Raw genomic sequence first — 15,326 nt, forward strand, 5'->3', positions numbered from 1 at the left:
CACTGTGGCCCTTCCGCCCCACTTGGCCGTACTGGCCTGTAATTGGTCAGAAGGCACAAAAGCGGGGCCTGACACTAGTATTAATACGGATCCCCAGAAGGGTCGCGATGTATCTATTTCTTCCTTAGTACACAACACTCTTTCGCCCACACTAGACCCTATTCAGCCTCCTGCTCCTCACAGTGCATCACGTTATATGACCGCTACGTATAGCCTCCTTTAACCTTCACAACTATCTAACAGAACGCTACATGCCACCCAGCAGGTTGCCATTGTGGCTAACAGGTAAGATGCAGGCTGCCGCGCCTTTGCACCGCCATGCAGATAGTCTAAAAGGCAGGCTGCGCAGCACGGCGCGACGCATGCAGCAGATCCCGGTGCGTGATAGGGGGACCCTAGGGAATCTCACCAGCATTAGCCCTCGAGGCGGGCGGACCGGTCGGCAAGGCAGAACCCAACGGCCGGAGGAATCGGCCCGAACGCAGGGGTCGACTGAACGGCCGAGACACTGGCGGCACGGATGTCGGCCAGCGTGATCATGGTCGAGCTGCCACCGCGAGCAGCCACCCATCATAACAAGACCGAACACAACATACCACTGGAACCATTGTCATTGACTCATGCTACTCATGCTATAATTACAAAAAGGTCGTCACGAACGTCCCTATGCTGCAGCCGGCACGGAAGACAGGGTGGAGGTAGTAGCCTCCTTGGCGTTGCGCTTGGCCTGCAGAGCGGCAAAGTGGCGATCCATGGCGTTCTTGGTGAACTGGGCGCCGGTGACGGCAGGGTACTTCTTGGCGGGGCCCTGGATGATGGCATCGGCGCAGGGCTGGTTGAAGAAGGCGACGCTGTAGCGCTCGCCGTAAAAGTCGCCGGGCTCGCAGGGGGCCTTGACGCGGTGGAAGGTGGACTTGAAGCGGTCGTCGGACCAGCTCATGAGGAGGTCGCCGATGTTGCAGACGATGGCGGCCGTGTCGGGCTCGACACGGGTCCAGGTGTCGCCGAGGCCAAACTCGGTGACGGCCTCACGGCCGGGGCAGATCTCGAGGCCGCCCTGGCCGGGACGCTGGAAGAGGAGGGTGAGGAAGCCCCAGTCGGCGTGGGCGCCGGCTCGATGGTAGATGGTCGGCGGCTTGTCGCTGTCGGGTGCTGGTGGCTCGATGGGGAAGTAGTGCAGCAACCGGAGGACGGACTGGATGCTGGGCCGGGAGACGTCGTGGAAGGGCAGGAAGTAGTCGTCCGGGAAGCCGAGGCCGCGGGCAAAGCAGATCATCAGCTTCTTGGACAGGGTATGCAGGCGGTTCATGAAGCCGAGACAATCGGCACGGAAGCCCGGCAGGTGCTCGTCGCTCATCCAGAGGCTTCCTCCCGGTGCGGTGCCACCGTGGTCCATGTTCTCGCCAAACTGCAGCTGGTACGACTCTTTGGTGTCGGGAGCCCCGGTGCTCGGTCGGATCTGGTTCATCTTCTCCCAGCCGACGTTGAGCGGGCTCCATGGAACCGTGGCCTTGACCTCGTCGGGCAGGGCGAAGAAGGCGGCCGAGCGGGCAAAGATGGCGTCGATCTCGGCGGCCGGGATGCCGTGGTCGACGAGGGCAAAGAAGCCGACATTCTCGGAGGCGTCGCACAGCTCGGCCGTGATCTCGTCGATGCGGGCGTCAAAGTCGCGGAGCGAGATCTAGCGTGTCAGAGGAGGTGGAACAGTCAAACGGCAGACAGACAGAAAAAGCATACCTTTGGAATGGGCCGGTCGGCGTAGGTTGTCTTGGTGGCCATGTTGGCGATGTGGGGTGTCGCGATGTAGTGATGACTCAGGCGGCGGCTCTTGTTGTCTCTTGCTTGTTTCGTCTTCTGCTTGCTTCACATCGGTCAGTCCGGTCAGGACGCTCTCGTGTCTGTTAAATACAAAAGAGTGCAAAGTCTGCTACTTGCGTTGAATCGATCTACGGCTGCTTCCGCCTTCAACTTGGTCGAGAGAGGGCGATAAGCCGATAAAGCCGCCAGATAGTCGCGATTGCTTGGTCTGCTTTCCAGAGTCGGCAGGATCCGACGCCTTATCGCAAGGCCATTAGTAACCTTTGTTATTTCTTTTAATTCTGCTATTCCCTTTTCGAATCGGACCTTGTTCTCCTAGTACAAAAAGACCAGCCGCGTTCGCGATGCCGGACTTTGACCGGGAATAGCCACAGCTTCTCCACCCCAGCTGCCGGCGTTCGTTCCCAAGCCGGCAATGGCAAAAGGCGTCCTTTCCTATAGTCGGTGTACGTTCAGTGATACTGATCGTGCCTTCCTATTGTGTGTCCCAATGTCTTGTCATTTCATGCAATCGTAGAAGCAGAAGAGACTGCATATCTTCAACTTCTTCCAAACCAGAAAATCACATTGCAAGCTGAACTCACAACTATCTCTGCTGTCGGGCGAGGTCTGGAGTTGCAGGCTGACGACCCCACTCGTCAGCGTATCCCCGGACAAGGACCAAGCTTTTGCTACACACCGGATTTGTTGGCTGCCGTTTGTTTTTCCCAACTTATTCCCGGCTCATAAGAGAGGATTTGCAATTGTCCCCTACGCCCTCTGCGGAGACGGGGGAGAGAGGGCGCTGGACGTCGACTTTGCTGCTTTCCTGGATCAAACAGCCGTCCTGGTCCTGCTCTTTTTCAATCGGGGATCTGTTTCCCACCTCTTTTGCCCTTTTGAGCCATGGTTTCGCCTCTCACGTCGGGAGGGCCTTCTCTATATGCATCCGCCGAGCAGACAGACGAGAAGGTGTACGACGACAGGGAGATGACAATCAATGGGCGAGAATCTGGTTCCGAGACAGCCACAGACATGCAGATCGAGAAAGAAGAAGACGACGACGATGTCATCATGGACACACGGCCCCCCAATTCGGTCAAAGATGCCTCGGCCCTGGAGATTGAGCGCTGGTACCTCACATTCGAGACGTTGCTGCCGACAGCCAACACGATGGCAGTCAAGGCTGGCAGCGATTCCACCTCAGCAACAGCAGCAGCACCGCCGCCGCCCGATCTCTCGCCCTACTCGGATCCGCATCTGTGGCCTGAGAGCACCAAGAATCTGCTGCTGGCGCTGTCATGCATCGCGACCTGTCTGACGGCCTACTCGGCCGGCTCGTTCTCGCCACCGGCCCAGCGCATGGCTGACACCTTCCACATGACGCTGACGGAGATGCTAGCAGCTGGCATCACCATGTTCTGCATCGGGTTTGGGCTGGCGCCGATGCTTCTGGCGCCGCTGTCCGAGACCAACGGTCGCTACCCCGTTTTTGTCGTCAGCGGCATGGTCACGGTGGTATTTCACATTGTCTGTGGCGCGGCACCCAACTACGCGGCCATGCTGATCGCCCGTCTGCTTGTCGGCGCTGGCAACTCCGTCTTCAGCACCATGGTCGGTGGTGTCATCGCGGACATGTGGCACGCAGCTGGCCGCAACACCCCTATGGCCCTCTTTAGCGGCTTCGTCATGATCGGCACCGGTCTCGGGCCACTTCTCTGTGCCACCATCACGTATCGCACCACGTTTCCCTACAACCGCCACGACCGGCTCGACGACGACAGCCTGACGGCTCCCTGGCGCTGGGTCTTTTGGCACCAGGCCATCTCCAATTGTGTGCTTGTCATCTTTCTCACCCTGCTCTTCAAGGAGAGTCGTGGGTCCGTGTTGCTCTCGCGCCGTGCTGCCGCCCTCAACCGTTGGTACGAGTCGCTCGAGGCTGCCGGCTACTACGGTGTCTGGCTGCCCGAAGGTGCAAATCCAGACGAATACGTGCCAGCCAACACGACCGCCGAAAAGAAGACAGCCAGCGCGACCATCACGGGTGAGTCTCGTCTACGCCGCATCCGCTGGCTCGTCAAGGACGACGAGAGCCGCACGACGATCCTCCACATGGTGGCCGTGTCGGTGTATCGGCCCTTCCACATGCTCTTCACCGAGCCGGTCGTCTTCTTCTTCTCGCTCTGGGTATCTTTCTCCTGGGCCGTGCTCTACCTCCAGTTTGGATCCATCTTCCTCGTTTTCGAAAGAGTCTACGGCTGGGACGTCGAGAAGGCCGGCCATGCCTTTGTCGCCCTCATCATCGGCGCCATCCTGGCCACCGCCCTCGGCATCTACCAGGACCGCCTCATTGACCGGTTCGTCCCGGCATCCCTGCGTGCACACCTCCATTTTGATGCGCCCGAGAGCCGTCTCTATGCCGCCTGCATCACATCTTTCCTGCTTCCAGCCGGCCTCTTCACCTTTGGCTTCTCCGCCCGCTCCGACGTCCATTGGATCTTCCCCATGATCGGTGTCGCCTTGGCCACCGGCGGCATCTTTTCCATCTACCTCGCCACCTTTAACTACCTCGCCGACGTCTACCACCGATTCGCCTCCTCCGCCCTGGCCGCCCAGAGCTTCTGCCGGAACATGATGGGCGGCGTCTTTCCCCTCATCATGCGCCCGCTCTTCCTCAACCTCGGCATCGCCCGCGCCAGCGGCTTGCTGGGTGGCATCGCCATCGGCCTCACGCTCGTGCCCTGGGTCCTTACCATTTTTGGCGACAAGATCCGCCGTCGCAGCAAATTCGCCATGGTCAGTTCTGAGTTGCCTTGCTCCTGGACATTCTACAGCTTACTAACATGACACAGGCCTTGAACGAAACTTAGACTGTACGGTCTTGTAAACTCGGAAACAGACACTGTTTCAAAGACATCTTGCAGCAATTTTGATTGGTTTTATTGGTCTAGGAACATACATGGAATAATATAGATGGATGTAAAGCATAGCACAAGACGATGGAATACTTGCCTAATTTAGAGAGGTACATACAAAGGCGTAAAATACATGACACGACAGCCGCCGCATTGGCTTCATTCCACATCGTCTAGACTGGTTTCGACCGCACTCTCCGTTTCGTTCTCGTGTCCTTTTCCGACAGACAGCTTTCTCCTTGCCTCGTCCAGGGCTTTATCTTCGTCAAAGGCGGTCTCGTCCGAAGATGCACTTGTTCCGTCATCTCTCTTGGGCGCTGTCTTGGAGTGCTGTTTGGCCAAGACTTCAGGACTGACGGTGCCGTCCTCGTCGACGTCCTCCTGGCGCAAAAGCGTGATCTCCACCACCAGGTAGACCTCCTCGGTAGTGCGGTTGCGCAAGACGTACCTGGGTTGTCAGTTAAGGGAGTCCGAAAAATAAAAATAAAAGAGAGAATAAGAAGAATAAAAAACAAAGATCCCACCGGAGACTCTGGCCGTCCCAGTATTTCATCACGGGCAGATGGAACCCAGGCAGCCGCAGGGCGAGTTCGCGGAAATCGAGGTAGGCGTTGAAGAAGTCGAGCCCGTACGTCTGGTCATGCGCCCAGACCCAGCTGGACTTGGCCGCATCGGTGAGCGCCCACTTCTGGCGGGCGGCCGGATCGTCGGGGGGACATCCGGCAGCCGCGCGCATGGCCAGGCCGGCAGCGTCGCCGCCCTCCTCGAACCAGAAGCCGCGATCGTCGTGCGGGTCGTGCACGTCGTCTGGACCGCCCACGTGCACGCGGTTGAATGAGCTGAGTGCGGGTCCGTACAGGTATGGCTTGTCGGCATAGGCGTCGCCGTCAATGCCGGGGTCGATCCACCAGCGCATAATGCGCAGGGCCGTGTTGAAGCCGGGCGGCAGGTGGTCGCGGATCGAGTGGTCAAAGTCGTTGCCCCAGAGGAGGTCGTGGCCGGAGATGCCGGCCGTTTTTCCGTCTTTTCCGTCTTTTGCATCTTTCTCGTTTTCGCCCGCTTCGCCAGCCCTCGGCGTAAAGGCCAACCCGATGCTGTACGTGTCCCCGTTGGCTGCGTGTGGCGCCGCTGCAAAGTACGCGCTCGTCGGCGGTGACGCCCGCGGCAGTCCCCGGTCGTAGCCGTGGATGCGCACGCAGAGAGAAATATCGGCTGAGGCACCCTGCAGCCGCACCGGCCGCGGCTCGTTTACCGGCACCTCGACGTGCGTCGCCCGGTCGTACGACGTGCCGGCGGTGACGCGCAGCAGAAAGCCGTCGGCACCCGTGGAGGCGGCCATGGCTGTCGAGGGGATCGAGAAGAGTGTATGGTGCAAGAAGGCGCAAAAAGCCGAACAATGAAACGAGGGAAAAGAAGGGAAAGGGGAGAGTAGAAAGGAGAAAAGAACGATCGCCGAAGTTGGCCAAAAGTCATTGACGTCATGGAGCAACCCACCAGTGGACCCAACGAGCCTTACTCGCCATCCGTACGACTTGGACAAGACGCCAGTGCACAATCTCACGACCAGTTGGTTGGAAAAGAAGCAAAAGGTTCACATCTCACATTTCCAAAACCAATTGCGCCGGGAGAAAGGGCTGCCGCTGTCCTACTCCAATCTAACATGGAAGGAGGGACCCGCGACCAATATTACAAAGTACACTACTTTTATTCATGTATCGGTTTTTGGCTTTGCGATAAAAGACCTGCTTACGAATGCGTACAAAGCATCTAGACTTGCCAGTTGCCATTATCTTGCCCCGGAAAAGAAATGCTGCCCAAGGTGTATCCATGCTGTCCCATCCAACGCCGATCAGAATCCCTCCGTCTGACATGAAATATACGCCTCCCTTTCAATAGACCAGTGTCGCTGCAGCTCGTTCAGATGGGTATCTGAGCAGAACCCTAATTAGCGCTCCTCACACCGGGCCTAGTGAAGGCATCAATATCCACTCGTTTGTAAAACATGACGTGGTTGAAGGGAATCCAGTACAGCGCCAGACAGTCGGGCGTGATCGGAAACAGGCGACAGTCTATGAACCGATCTGCCGGTTGTCAGCTTGTTCTCAACTCTCTCTTCCCCGTTCGAGACTGCTTACGGTTTTTGTATCCGTGATCAGCGATTTGGCCCTTACAGCAGATCCTTCGCACACCCGCGGGTACTACAGCTTCTGCAATACCAATGTCGGTGCCGCTATTGTCCGTCGCGCTGAGATCGTTGGCTACGAAGGTGATCTCTCCGCGAGGCACGTTGATGTCGCCGGTCAGCTTGATGGCCTCTAGGCTACCGCGGTAAATGCGGGCGTTGCGTCGCTCTTTGTACTCAGCCTCTGTCTCGCCGTCGAGCTGTCGATCCACGACGGTATCTTCATCAATCGATTTGACGTGATCGTCGGGCTGGTGAATTAGTACAAGCTCGTAGCCGTGCCCGCCGTAGTCCGCGATGAAGATGCCCTGGAACGGCTTGTCGGCCGTGGGAGTGTAATACACCGATTCGATGGTAGCATACGTGTCCACATTGTTGATAAAGCGGTGGTACTGCGCTGGCTGCACCGGAAAGTTAGGTTGTATGTCAGTTGGGTCTACCCACGTACGAATGTGAAAGGCTTGTTTGCTGAGATGGGCACGCCGGAACGGCCGGCAGCTGACTTCTAAGCCGTAGTCGTCTTCGTCGTCGTCGCTATCATTGTACATTGACGTGTTTTCCCTGCGGAGTCCATCAATGAGTTGCTGCTCACACAAGACCCGGTGTGGTGCTGGGATGTTGAATGGCGGCGCCATGCAGGGGCTGCCACTAAAGCCCAGCTCATCTTCAACAGTCATGGGTGTGGCGAAGATGAGTTTTCTGCGTAACAGGCCTGCATTACCTGCGGGATCGGACCAGCCCTGGACCGCCATGGGGATATTGCTGAGACTTCCACGCCGGGGGGGGCGATCATTGGCGTCCAACATGATCTTCGGCTGCTCGACAAACAGCTCTAAATTCGTCGGGTCGTACAGATTGGAAAACGCACCGGCGTTCCCTGGCTCGGGGGTACTGATCCAGGGTCTGGACAACAGCTGGTAGCCTTCAATGCGTGCTTTTTCGGGCTCATAGCGAGCAATGAGTATAGTACCCACTATGTAGTCGCCGCCGATCCAGACCTTCTTCTGTGGAATGAACCAGTAGGGAAAGTGGGCAATGTAAAGCTCGCGGAAGCTGCCGAAGGGTCCTGGTGAGGTCACCTCCATTCCTGGTACGTTCTTCTGCACAAGGATACGCCACAGGCGGTCGGACATTGCATGGAGATGCAGTGCCCGGCACACACACGACAAGGCGGCGAGATCTACTGGTGTGAGGAGCTTGAGAATCATGGCGACGATCTCTGAGGGCAGAGGCATGCCTTTGATAAGTTGTACTGCTTGTCATTAGAAATTGCGAGTAAACGATAACACATCAACGTGTAAGGCTTCATACGGGATGTATCAGTAGCAGTAGCCGGCTCAGGCCCCTGTCCGCTGTCGATGCTGCTCTCGTCTGCTGTAGATGCCATCGTGTCCAAAAATAATATCGGTCTGGGGGTGATAAAAAGATGGTTTGGCCTGCTGGCAGCATTGGACCGGAAAGCAGCAAGACAATTTTTATGTCTCCTGCGAGGAACGTTATTACCACCACGCCCCAACTACACCGGAAAGAACGACCGGGCAGCGCTGTGACCTCGTCGCATCGTCGCTCCTTCCAGTCGGAAGAGGAAAGTGGCGGTGCGGGGTAGCGGTGGCGGAAGAGGCCCTGTTCAGCCTGCTGTTACAGGGAGTTTGCAGGGGAAACAACCACTAGCCGGGTGGGTCCTTTCCTGCTCGGCCCCAGAGAGAGCTGAGCTTCCTGTATTTCGTCAGCGTGACAACGCGACTACCTCGTGTACGCACTTTTGGAGACTGCTCGTTTAACACATCGTAAACAGCCCCCCAAGAACTGGATCGCCCGCCCAACCAGCCAGGATGATGGCCGGTCTTTTGTCCCTGGTGCAGGAGCTGCTGCCCATGATCATCCCGGGGTCTGTGGAGATCACCAGGGCCGAGGAGATCCGGCCGGCCTCACCGTTGACCGATGACGACGAACCGACGACGGAGCCGACCGGTGCCGAGAAAGCTGGCGATGTCGTCGTTGCCGGAGAGGAGGAGGATGCATCGGTATTGGGGAGAAGCAGCAGCCAGCCAAACACGCCGGGCCCGGGCATAGAACCGATAGAACCGACAGCTGATAGCACCGCCCGAGAGAGCCGCATCGACGGCAGCTTGCCAGAACGGCCTCCCAGCAGAACCACGACAGAAAAGGACAATCTCCACGATGTTCCAGGCAGACCGGAAGGGCCACAGCAGCCGTCAACGTCCAATCCCCTCCCTCCCACAGTCTCGCCCCGTCGCCGCCGCACTGGCGTCTCCATGCGCGACGCCATGGTCCACAAGTCCGACCGCATGTGTGCTGTTGTCCTGACAGTGAAACCGCTGTGTTCTACTGTCGTTTTCCACAACGCAGAACAAGGTACGTGTTCTCAGTCACCCCTTCTCGCTTCCGTCCTCTCCTCTTCTTCATCGCTGACTTCCACCTGCAGAGTCCATCGTCTACGCTGTCGCTGGCACCGCCGTCCTATCGACACTTTCCGAAGACCATGACGCTCACGACGACAGCGACTCGACTGTACCGCCTCCACCTCCAGCCCGTCACGTGCTTGGCCCCGGAGACTTTGCCTTTATACCTGCTTGGGTCGAACACCAGGTATCCAACGAGAGCCCCGACACAGACGTCGTCTGGGTGGTTGTCCGCACAGGTCCTGAGCCTACAGTCGTGCCGTTGTCCGAATGGGGTGGTCCTGAAGCCTGATCGCAAGGCTTTCAAGCCACATCTTACACCCGCCTGTCACAGCACAATTACCGAGGCATGAAAGAGGGAACGGCCCGTGCTGGGTACGATCAATTGCCTATCTACTGGGATCGTGCAATCCAGCTCTTGAGCGTTTCCTTCAGATCGTCACCGTCCAGTCCCAATAGCGCATTGCCGCTCGTCTTGGGGTCAGGCGCGTGTCCAGCGCCATCCTTGAACTGCCACACGAGCAGCAGCTCGCCGAATGCGGAAAAGTCTCCCTTTGTGAGCTTTTCCTCGCCCAGCTTCTGCAGGTCCGCCGTCTTGGTGTGCGTGATGGTCCACTTGGCGCCGGTCTCGGCCTCGACAATCTTCAGCACGTCGTTTTGCGATGGAGAGAAGGACGCAACCTCAATGTACTGGTTGGCTGTCTTGTCGCCGGCAGTGCCAAAGTGCTCGCCCGCCTGCTTCAGGACGGCAGCGACGGCGCGGCCGACAAAGTGCACGTTGGACGACTGCGACTTCTCGTTGCCCGAATCATAAATCGAGGCAGCCTTGGTCTTGGCGTCGAAGCCGCCGAAGCCGTGGTCCAGACCCCAGTCGAAGAACAGGCCAGTGGCGATGCCGGTCCAGGTGAAGACGCCCTTGGACGCGTCTGCCTTCTTGATGAGGTAATCGACCGTGCTAACCTTGGCGGCAATGATCTTGCCAATGGGCGTGTCACGTGCCTTGCGAGTGTTGATGCCGAACTCGGACGGGATGAAGCGCTTCACACCGACGGCAATAGCAGCGTCGATAAGCGGGCTCTGGTTGCCTAAGGCTAGCGAGCCGAGAGTGGACACAACGGCGTCTTGTCCGTTCAGGGCTGCCTTGAGCGAGTCGACAGAGCTGTAGTCGACAGCCTTGATGGCCTTGACGCCCTCGGGGAGAGGCTGCTTGGAGTCGCGGCTGAGAAGCGTGACGGTGAAGCCAGCCTTAACGAACTCTTCGACAATTGGCGTTCCAATGTTGCCAGTTCCCTGGGTGTATATTAGTTATGCTCAGTGGTTGTATCTCGGGCAGGAGAAGCCAAGAGAGGACAACAACGTACTCCGGCGACGGCTACGTTCTTGATGCCCATGGTGGATGATGGAAATAGTTTCTATTGCAGCAGCACGGTTAGCGGTTAATGAGAGCTGGCGATGTTTGGCTGAGAAGCTGCGAGGAGTACAATTGAGGAAGAGCGGGAGAGGGAAATGGAGAGGGGGGTCATGGAAGATATAGCAGTCGAATGACATGATATTACGAACCGAGAGCGAAGAAGGCGCCACCGGCAGGCCAGCCGAACGGAGAAGGAGCGGCGGGATCGCCAGGCAAAGGCACGCAACGGCCGCGCTCCAGAACAGACGAGTCTTGGAGGACGTCATGGCAGGCAGCTTCGGTAGCGGGGATGGCGTCAGTTTGGTTGGGAGGAAGGCGGGATGTTGGTAGAGGTTCGTTGCTGTTGCCCGTTTCCGAGAGCAGCTTTCGGCAAGCCGTTGCTGCCAGCTTGCAGCTATCTTACCTTTCCCAATCGGGGTTGCGGGGCGTTTGTCGGAAAGACTGGCGGAACAGTCGGAAAGGCCAGATACCACATCCAGAGCATCTCGTATTGCGGAACGGCCTCGAAAGCGGCCAAAATGGCGTGCTTGGCCAAGACGACAAAGGCGATTCGAGAGTTGCCAAACACGTCGGTCCGTACGAAGAATCGCAACAGACACAGGTTGTCACTGATCAGCACGCAAGATGGACTCATTCAAGTTACGTGTCGATATGGCACGTCTCCGCATTCCTACAACGTCAGGGTGATAGTAGATGGTATAGGCCGTCATTCGTCGGCACGTGTCTAGTTTTGTCTCTTTAGCGGCCCGCCTCTGCCTCTTCCGCAGGCAGAAAAAGATGAGAATCAAGACAGAAAGAGATGGCCGGCAGCAGGGTGGGAGACCAAAGAAGAGACAGAAGACATGAGTTGTGATAAACGAAACAGTCGGATAAAGATGGAAAGTAGTGATAAGAAAGTGAGACAATAGAAGATTGCCACCGTCCCCTCCCAAGGGGATCGACAAATTTGATTAGTACCAATACATTATTTTATTTTCTTGAGTGGCCGCGTCAGGATGCGGATGTTATCGAGGAGTCCGTCGACCAGCTCGCGGTAGGCATGGGGTTCCATGTTGGCGGCCCGTCGGCCTTGTTCGATGACCATCTGGGGAGCGAGTTCGACCTCGAGCTCGTGTTCCTTTTCCTCGCGTTCCATTTTCTGGAGGGTAAGCGGGGGTATGAGATATGGCGGAAAAAAGAAAGAAGAAAGAAAGAAAGAAAGAAAAAAAAATAAGAAAAAAAAATAAGCTCACATTCGGTCCCGGCACCTTGTACGTCACCTGGGTCAGATCGATCTGGTAGTGACTGTGGGTGTAGCTGAGCCGATCTTTCTCGCGGTCCGGCTGGCGCTCACGACCGCTGGCCGCCGCCAGCCGCTCGACCTCCTCGACCGGGCCCTCCCAGGCCATCTCCAGGTTGACGCTGAGGCGGCAGTCCAGCGGTGAGTCGGGAAAGTAGATGTTGAGGTCGCCGATCCGGGCCTTGACAATCTTGGCCAGCACCTGCTGCGTCACCTTGTCGTACGTGATGCGCACGCGCACGCCATGACGCCGCGGCAGCAGATTGCGCACACAGGCCGGCAGCCGCTCCTGCAGTTCCAGCGGCAGCTCGTAGAACCGGTCGATCTCGCGCCGGTGCTTGTACACCAGCGGCACGCGCGCCTTGACCGCCGTGCTCGTCGTGCTGTTCGGCCGGTGGCTGGCGTTCGTCTCCTGCACCAGATGGTTGAGGTACTCGTTGTACGTCCGGTGCTGCGCCTCCGTCATGCTGCTCCGAAACGTCACCCGCCCTGTGTCCTGCAGCAGGCACTCGGACGCCACTGGAAACGCCACCCGCTCGTTCGTATCCTTGCTAATCAGCGTCCCCAGCTTCGCCTCGATCTCAAACTGCACCCCCAGTCCCTGAATCTCGGCCATGCTCGGGTTGTTCACCACGTTGAAGAAGAGGAAGTTGGCCACTTTTTGCGATATCTCCTCGTTCGGCTTCTCGCCCGTGATCGACTCCTCCCACGGACCCAGCAGCCCGAGTCGCGCGTCGTAAACCGCCGTCGGGGCTGTTGCCGCTGGTTCGGCTGCGGCTGCTGCAGCCGGCAGATCGGGCGCTGCTGTCATCGACGACCGTGATGCTTCTGGAGACGCGTGCCGCGACGTGTGGCGACTGGCGTGCGAGCTGGACGACGCGTTCTCTGACTTGCTGTGAGCGTTGGCGCGCGACATTCCCGGCTTGTGCACGATAAAGTTAGGCACGTGCAGTCGGCCACCGTCAAATCGCTGCGCCCACACCGGCAGCTGCTTGTACCGCTGTTTCTTAGCCACCTTTCGCACAGCCGCTGCTGCTTTCGGGGCTGTTGCTTGTGCTGTAGTAGTCTGGTTATGTGATGGAACGCCGTTGGAGCCCTTCTCAAAGGGTGCCATGCGCCGCACATCTTTCCTCTCCAGCTCGTCCGGGTTCAGATCGCGCTCGTCCATCTTCCGCTTGCCCGTCTGGCCGTTGTGGGGGCGGTCCACGTCCATTGCCGACGATGCGGGCGCCGGTCCCGGTAATGCGAGTGGGTGTGCCGGAGGTTGTGCTCGGATGGGTGTAGGTGTGGGAGTCGGTGCATGTGCCGGGGTCGGGGCTGGTGTCGGAGCCGGCTGTGCAAGGGGTGATGGCCGTGACTGCTGCGGCAGCTGGGGCTGGCTTGCGTCAAAGCTGGCCTGTCGTTCGCGTCTTTCAAAGTACCCAGGGGGCACACCGTTTGGACGAGTTTTGGGGCTGACGCTAACACTGCGTCCGCGATCACTGTGCGACAGCGATCTGCGACGCGTGTCGACTGAGATCTGGCCGTACGTGGCTTGGCTTGCAAACGAAGACGGACGATCCAGTGGCATGTGATGTGGGGCCGGGGAAGGATGTGATACTCGAGGTGATACGTGGGGGGGCAGATGTTGGTTGGTCGGTTGAGGCGACTGGTAGGGGAGGTATGACGCTGACGACATGCGCTGCTGGAGCGGACTCGCAGGTAATGGCTGCTGTTGCTGATGCTGTTGTTGTGGTGGTTGTTGTTGATGTGGCTGATGTTGTTGTTGTTGTTGTTGTTGTTGTTGTTGTTGTTGTTGTTGTTGTTGTTGTTGTAGCTGCTGCTGCTGGGGGTAGCCTGGCCCAGCGGACGGCGCCCTTTGTTGTGTGGCAGACAAAGGCGGTCCGAGTGGCGTGGGAGGCTGCTGCTGATACTGTTGCGGCAATGGGGGACGTTGGGCGACGACTGGGCTGGGCTGGCCGTAGGGCGCGCCAAATTGCTGCTGTTGTGCAGCGGGTGGCGGATGAGGAGGGTGCTGGCTCTGGGCAGAGGTCGGGGTGGGAGTGGAATGAGTGGACTGCGACCGCTGGTGGATGTAGGCGTGCTGACCGCCGGACGGACCGATAGGGGGGGTTTGTGGCATCGGTGGCTGGCCCCCCTGCATGTACGCGTTGGTGCCTGGGGGGCCTGGTAAGCCCACCGGGCCCGCCGACTGGGGATAGTCACGCGACGACGGCGGAAAGGCATTTGCGCCGGGCGGATACTGTTGGTGGTGCTGCACAGGGCTGACAGCTGACGGCGGCTGGCTGGGTGGGAAGGGATACGCGCTGCTGACCGAGCTGCTGCTGGGCGTATGGCGATAGGGCGAAGGGCCCGAGAGGCTGGCGCTGCTGGGCGAGTGCAGGTCCGAGGTGTTGAGCGTCTGCAGTGGTGGTGGCACCGGCCGAGCGCCGTAGGGTCCGGGGCCACCGCCACCGGGTGTCGCCGAGGGTGACGCGTAGACGGCCGAGGGCGTGTGCAGGTTGGCGGCGGCGTATTCGTGCGAAGACAATGCCCTTCCGGGCGATGCGTGTATGGAGTGTATGGAGTTGCTGTAATCGCGAAACGGCGACGGGCCTGTCTGCACCGGCGTCGACGGCGGGCCCTGTTGTGGCAAGTGCTGCTGCTGTTGCTGTTGCTGTTGTTGTGGTGGTGGTGGTGGTGGAGATCGGTTTCGAGGCGGATTGCCCGTGCCATCGTCGTTTGAGTTGAGCAGCGACCGAAGGTTCATCATCGTGAATGTGTGGTCGTCGTTCGGCCGACAGCCCACTCCCCCTTAGTGCGGGCAATGCGGTCGTGTCCTCGAGGGCCGAGTCCGGAAAGGTCGAGTCTGTCTCCCGTTGCAACAGGGGGGTATTTTAGATATCGGCCGGAAACAATGGTTCGGATCGTCCAATTGAACTGGGTTTCGCTTGCAGCTCGCAGCTGGCCGCACCATCGAGAGTCGTGTATGCCGGACGCTAAGCGGTGCGAAGTCGTATGTGAGCTCGGCAGCAGAAAGGGCGGGTCGCTGCCGTCGAGACGCACGCGTTTGGATGGATATCAATGCAGGTATCGAAACAGCTTCGGTAAGCGACGTTGGTGGGCCCGTCAGGCTGCGCACATGGTCCGCACAGCTGCTCGGAACGGTCGTCGTGGCGATGCGGGATGCCAGATGCGGGATGCGATATGTGGGATGTCGGATGGCAGCGCGTGCGCGCAATGCCGTTTGCGTGGGCTCAAAGGATGTCGACGACTAAACGCTTCTTTGTCTCGCTGACGCTATCCCTCGCTGCCTTTTCGCGCGTCGGCGGCCGGCCAG

At 58.6% G+C, this 15,326-nt stretch overlaps 6 protein-coding genes across 6 annotated transcripts; 2 read left to right on the forward strand and 4 right to left on the reverse strand.

Moving 5' to 3' along the window:
* Nucleotides 1-664: 664 nt before the first annotated feature.
* CMQ_2224 (oxoglutarate/iron-dependent oxygenase) lies at nt 665-1,779 on the reverse strand (the record flags this gene model as incomplete). The annotated part of the gene is made up of 2 exons (XM_014316182.1): nt 665-1,681; nt 1,738-1,779. The coding sequence occupies 2 exons, from the start codon at nt 1,777-1,779 to the stop codon at nt 665-667; spliced, it is 1,059 nt and encodes a 352-aa protein (XP_014171657.1).
* Nucleotides 1,780-2,703: 924 nt separating this feature from the next.
* CMQ_2337 (major facilitator superfamily transporter multidrug resistance) lies at nt 2,704-4,667 on the forward strand (the record flags this gene model as incomplete). The annotated part of the gene is made up of 2 exons (XM_014316295.1): nt 2,704-4,593; nt 4,650-4,667. The coding sequence occupies 2 exons, from the start codon at nt 2,704-2,706 to the stop codon at nt 4,665-4,667; spliced, it is 1,908 nt and encodes a 635-aa protein (XP_014171770.1).
* Nucleotides 4,668-4,871: 204 nt separating this feature from the next.
* CMQ_2133 (f-box domain containing protein) lies at nt 4,872-8,281 on the reverse strand (the record flags this gene model as incomplete). Its single annotated transcript, XM_014316091.1, has 6 exons — nt 4,872-5,160; nt 5,237-6,053; nt 6,674-6,793; nt 6,848-7,291; nt 7,343-8,146; nt 8,206-8,281. 6 exons carry the CDS (start codon nt 8,279-8,281, stop codon nt 4,872-4,874), a joined length of 2,550 nt encoding a protein of 849 aa, XP_014171566.1.
* A 445-nt stretch (nt 8,282-8,726) lies between these two features.
* Nucleotides 8,727-9,609, forward strand: CMQ_2109 (cupin; the record flags this gene model as incomplete). Its single annotated transcript, XM_014316067.1, has 2 exons — nt 8,727-9,270; nt 9,341-9,609. The coding sequence occupies 2 exons, from the start codon at nt 8,727-8,729 to the stop codon at nt 9,607-9,609; spliced, it is 813 nt and encodes a 270-aa protein (XP_014171542.1).
* Nucleotides 9,610-9,710: 101 nt separating this feature from the next.
* On the reverse strand, nt 9,711-11,362 carry CMQ_2116 (NmrA-like protein; the record flags this gene model as incomplete). The annotated part of the gene is made up of 3 exons (XM_014316074.1): nt 9,711-10,607; nt 10,679-10,729; nt 11,132-11,362. 3 exons carry the CDS (start codon nt 11,360-11,362, stop codon nt 9,711-9,713), a joined length of 1,179 nt encoding a protein of 392 aa, XP_014171549.1.
* A 330-nt stretch (nt 11,363-11,692) lies between these two features.
* CMQ_2327 (mRNA capping nucleoside-phosphatase) lies at nt 11,693-14,759 on the reverse strand (the record flags this gene model as incomplete). The annotated part of the gene is made up of 2 exons (XM_014316285.1): nt 11,693-11,866; nt 11,961-14,759. 2 exons carry the CDS (start codon nt 14,757-14,759, stop codon nt 11,693-11,695), a joined length of 2,973 nt encoding a protein of 990 aa, XP_014171760.1.
* Nucleotides 14,760-15,326: the final 567 nt, after the last annotated feature.

Source organism: Grosmannia clavigera (assembly GCF_000143105.1).
Source record: "Grosmannia clavigera kw1407 unplaced genomic scaffold GCSC_156, whole genome shotgun sequence".
Lineage (NCBI taxonomy): Eukaryota > Fungi > Ascomycota > Sordariomycetes > Ophiostomatales > Ophiostomataceae > Leptographium > Leptographium clavigerum.